General features: G+C 32.7%; 1 protein-coding gene across 1 annotated transcript; it reads left to right on the top strand.

Moving 5' to 3' along the window:
* The first annotated feature begins 3451 nt into the window (after positions 1–3451).
* LOC115849188 (TLR adapter interacting with SLC15A4 on the lysosome-like) lies at positions 3452–4351 on the top strand. The gene has a single exon (XM_060292027.1). The coding sequence runs from the start codon at positions 3452–3454 to the stop codon at positions 4349–4351; it is 900 nt and encodes a 299-aa protein (XP_060148010.1).
* The last annotated feature ends 1211 nt before the right edge of the window (positions 4352–5562 follow it).

Raw genomic sequence — 5562 nt, 5'->3', positions numbered from 1 at the left:
GAAACAAACACATTAATATGAATAAGAAAAAAAACATTTACCTTCAAGGAACTCCGAGAGTGATAACTGATGAGATGAGGTAAATGCATTGTAGAAAAATCTAAACCAGGCTAGGTGGGTCAAGGCACTTGAGGGATCTGAAGAAATGAGTGCTAAACTGACCTGAAGGATGTATAATTTGCAAGGTAGTTATAAGAATAAAGGAATTTTAGGTAGAAGGAAAAGTCATGAAGCAACATGGTAATTGCAACTTTGGGGAGCAAGTGGAGGAATAGAGGTTAAGAAAGTAAACAGGGAAAAGCACATAGACCTTTAGGTTTCATGTTAGATTTTTGATTTTTAGCATTTTCCAGGTTGTTTTCTGTTTTGTAAAAACATAGAAAATCATGACTTGCAGATTTGCTGAGAAGATTAAATAAGTGCAGATGTTGCCTAAAAGCATCTTTCACTTATGAGACACTCAACATATTGTATCTATTCTTATTATTAATCCATTAGAAGCCATTGAAGGACTTAGCATGTTTGTGCAAAAGGTGGATAAATCTAACATGTCAACTGGATTTGAAAGGGGGCAAGATTGGAAGCAGCTGCAGAATCCAATAACAAAATGACAGTAGTGAAAGTCAGAGATATTTAGGACAGAGGACTGCTAAAATTTGGATCAGCCAGATATAGAGATGAGTAAGGCATAGGAAACGGGGTGTAACAAGTGAAGGAGTTTAGGTTAGAAACAATTTGAGATCTCCATTTTCTTTTACTATTCCTTTGTGATAGCAGTGGTAGAAAAATCTATTTTTTTTTTACAATTGTTTCCATTATCTTTCTGGTGTGGGGTTGTGAAATATTTTCTCATTTTGCTGTGAGCCATTCCCTCGCATCCATGCTAAATTAATACACTATTTCTTACAAGAGGTTGTCTTTGACAACCTAAGAAAAAGTGGTTGGTATGGTATACAAAATTAGAATTAACCTATTCTGTAGGATGTTTGTGATAACTATTTTGAAATAATTATTTGTAAAACAAAAGCTGTATTGATAATTATAGCTGAAAGCATCAACTATGTAGAAATTTTGTTCATGCTTTCCAATCTACTTTGGCAGTTTGTATCTGGGTTTAAAATCATTCTAAAGAATGGGTCAAACTCCTGTGAGATTGAGAAAATACATTCAAAGAAATTAACATTGTTTTTTCTTGTCCTTTTATATATGTGGACAATTTTTCAATCATGTAAATAATACACGAATACATGTGCATTGTAGAATAATTCAAACCCTATAGAAGTATAGGGAGTAAAAAATAAAATTAACCCTTCAACTTCTCCCTGCCAACCCCCTCCCAGAGGAAACCACGGTTAACAGTTTGATTTGTATTCTTTTCCACAAACATGATTACATATATTAAGTCAATTAAAAGGGAGAAAAAATCTGTTGTAGCAGGAAAGTTAAGCACACAGTATTTAAAGCCAGGTTGCCTGGGTTCTAACCCAGAGTCTACCACTTAGAACTGTGTGATATTGGACATCTTATCTAGCTTTTCTGTCCCTCAGTTTCTTCATAGATAAATGGTAATTATCATATCTGTTTTATATAGATGTTAACAGGATTAAATTAGTATATGTGAATTATTTAGAAAAGAGTTTGGCACACAGTACACACACAACACATGATGGAATCGTACTGTTTATATGGTTCTGCAACTTGCATTCCATCAATAAACATAGCGGCAATATCGTGTAGTGATTGAGTATGGATTCTGAATCCAATTGCTTGGTGCAAATCCTAGTTCCACCATTTACTAACTTTGTGAACTTCAATAAGTATATAACCTTCCTCTGTCTTTTTTCCTCTGTAAAATGGAGATAATAGTTTCTGTTTTAAATTAAGTCATATATGTAGAACATTTAGAATGACTGTTATGTAGTAATTCCTTATTTTTAATATCATTCCATCATTAAAAATCCTCAGTTTAGTATTTCATACAATAGATATATCATAAGTTAACCATTGTCTTATTGATGGCCATTTAAGTTATTTTTAATTATTCAGTGTTACAAAATATGCTGGTTACCATACTGCTTTTTTCTACTTAAAAAAATTAAAATATCCTTGTCTCTATCTTCATTTGAATGAAGAAAGCTATTGCTGTTAACATTTCCCACTGTCGTTCTCATTTGCATCTTGAATAAACACTTTCAAGATCCTCTTTTAGTATGTGATCATTACCATACCATATATGTGATCAACCCACATTATTCTCCTATTAGCTGGTTCAGCCCTAAGGTATGAATGGAAAACAGAACTGTTTCATTTTGTGTGGTTAAAGTTATCTTTCTGAGGTATAAGCAAGAACTGAGAAAAAACAAGCCAAAAGGGACTTTTCCTGTGTTTGGACTGTTGAAATCTCAGAAGACTGAATCTTTCTTTAGGTATACTGACATTCGGAAAAGGTAAGTCTAAATTCTCATGTATTTTAGTTTGTATTGTTTTATTTTCTACTCAAAAGCCTTTAAATATGAATAAGTAGGTTTCCTGGAAACATTTATAGTAGACACTACAGACCTATTAAAGGAAATTTGTGTCTTGAATCAAATCTGCTTTTTCCTTTTGTACTCTTGTAGAGTTTATAGGGAAAATTGGAAGTCTTAAAATTGTACTAAAGATTAATGCAAAAGACTGACATAAGTGCTTTGGGAAATAAGTTTTAAGTCCAAAAGAAAAGAATAGAAGGAAGGAAAGAGGGAAGGAAGAGAGGAAGGGAAAGAAAATAAAAAGAAAAAAGGATGGTAGTGAATTTGACAAACCTATTTGCATTTAGATTACTGAAAAATCAGTGTGTATCTTAACAGTTTAAATCAGTTTGCATAAATCCAAACTATATATAAATATTCATCTCTCAAACACATTCTAAGGTATAGTAATTGTTTTCAATATGACTCAAACAATATTAATTAAAACACAGTTAAGACCAATTCCTTGAAAACAGACTTGATTTTTAGCAGACTATTTGAAGATAAAGGGTTAAGCACTTTAACTAATAATTTTAAAATAAATCATTTATGACAGTGGAATATATTAAAATAATTATACATTTGTATAAGTTTGTACTTTTAAAACATTTGTATACCATATAATATCCTGAAAATAACCTTGTGAAAAAGTCTGGGGAGCATTATTATCACCATTTAATTAATAGGAAAATTGAGGAATTTTCCCAGGAATAATAAATAAATTACCTTATGGTAAATAGTTAATGACAGAGTCAGAACCCAAGTCTCCTTACTCCTGTTCCTATTCTCTATCCTTTGAGCAATAGTGCCTCCCTAAATCATTTGTGTTTTCATGTAGGAGTTAAATCTTGATTAGACATTTTAATGTACATTGCCTTAATGAGTTTTTTTTTATATTACAGGAATATATTGCACTCTTCTCTTTAGAAACCTTGTCTAATAAAATGCTTGGAGAAGCCTTCCTAATTGAACTCCTATACAAAAAACCACTTACATGTAAGAAAACCTCAAATGATGAAAAGGAAACTTGGAAAAAGCAGCTTTTAGATATAGAAGACAAGTCACTTTCCCCTGATAAAATGGAAAATCAAAATAAGGTCATGAAAGAAAGTTTAACAGAGCAAAGTAATGATAAAAATAAAATAAAATCTGTGGATGAGGTAACTGTAGCAAAATGCAAAAGTGCATCCCTTCCAGGAAATGTGTCTGCTGCGTTACCCATTCCAAAGAGAGAACATGATGAAAAACAACTAGATTTATACCGATCTTGTTCATGTACAAGTATCTGCCAGAATTATCCGGACCTGCAGATTGGAGGAGACCACGTGGGTAACATGTATGATTCCGGCTGCTTTGTGGAACACATACGTGATGATGCTTTTAACGGTCCTCTTTTACTTTCAGTAGATGTACCATTGGGTCATTCTCCCATCAGTGAACCTCTAGAGAAATTACCTGCCTCAAAGCTTTTGAATGGGGATGAAATTCAAGAAAAAAGTATGTTGTTTCATAAGCAGCCCCTCTCTAATTCTATGCTTAATAGTTATATGGAGAAAAAAGTGGACGAACTCTACAAACAGTTTTTGGAAGAAAATCTCACTAGGTGCTGCTCCATAACCAATCTTATGGCTTCTAATTTGTTAATGAATAATGTAAATCAGATTAGTCTTCAAATCTCTCAAGAGCAGAACACAGAGGCATCGAAAGCTTGGGAATTTCTCTTACATTCTTTAGCAAGATGTAATCCCTGTAACATTTCCCACGGAAATAGTTCTGAATTTAGCACTCCTAACTTACAAATTTCAAACCAGAGAAGTAGGGAACTTGTATTACATCTGCAATAAGAACCAACTGTAGGTTGGTTGGACTAGCTTATGAGACTGGAGTAACAGCAGTCTTCTCTGGCTTATTGTATCACATAAGACCCCTTTGTGGTGTGGTTATTACATTTTTCGAGAAATTATTTGACCAATGGTACATCTGAATTCTTGTAGATGACAATTTAAATGATTGAGTTTTATGACCATATTTTTAATTGTTTTGACATCTTTAATGCTTGCTACATTCAAGTTTGTATATTCCATATATGCTTATCTAATTGCCAGCAGCATCCCAAATTGATTACCTCACTCTCACTCATCAGATTTATTTACCACAAAAGTGATTAAATAAAAGTGAGATGAGGAGAGAATTATTGCTCTCAGATACTGAAAAGACAACTAGAAACTGTATCAGACAGGGACATTTCTTTCTCCACAAAACTGTTTAAAGACATATGAGTAGTGCTTAAATATCTTTCTTTTTATTTTCAACATACAGAATCTGACAATCAGAAATTCTTCAAACAAAAGTTGGATTTAAATGATATTTGAAAGAAATGTGGAAGGAGGGCTTAAGGAAAAATGGAGAATTTGCCAAGATTTGCAATTGAACTTGATGCTTTTGAACTTTCTTGGGACAAGCATCAACTATTATATATCACTCTGTCATGCATGGTGGTTTTCAGCGATGGGAGGAAGGAAAGCATATACGTAGAGTGAACAAAGTGCATAGAGAACCACCATCTAGAAATGAAGAGGATCTCCTGGCAATATTTACATTTCTCAGATTATCCTCAATCAAGATCCTGGCTTAGGATAAAAGCAGGGAGTTATAGCAATTTTGGAATTAAATTAAATTAATTAATTAACAAAACATACCTAAGAATGGTATAGTTTACTGCAGACTTGGAAACAAGACCCTATACTTTATAGCTCACACTTCTCTCCCAGGTATAGTAAAATGATTGACATGTATTTTGCTTGTAAAATGAAATGGTATGAATTTATGTTATGGAATTGTTTATGGTTGCATTATATATTAATAAGATTTGTACCTTAGTACTCACATATTCTGTTCAATTATCTCTTTGGTCTTTGATTAAATTTTAAAGAATAAATTCCCCAGATGCCCTTACAATTTGCTCTTTTTGATCACACAATCTTTAGTTTATTTTCAGTGTCTTCAAATTTCTATGATCTAATAATAAGTACCCCTGATTTGTTTCCTGTTCATC

The sequence above is a fragment of the Globicephala melas genome, chromosome X (genome assembly GCF_963455315.2).
Source record: "Globicephala melas chromosome X, mGloMel1.2, whole genome shotgun sequence".
NCBI classification, from domain to species: Eukaryota; Metazoa; Chordata; class Mammalia; order Artiodactyla; family Delphinidae; genus Globicephala; species Globicephala melas.
The sequence above is the reverse complement of the archived record's forward strand: the minus strand, read 5'-3'. Positions and strand labels throughout refer to the sequence as shown.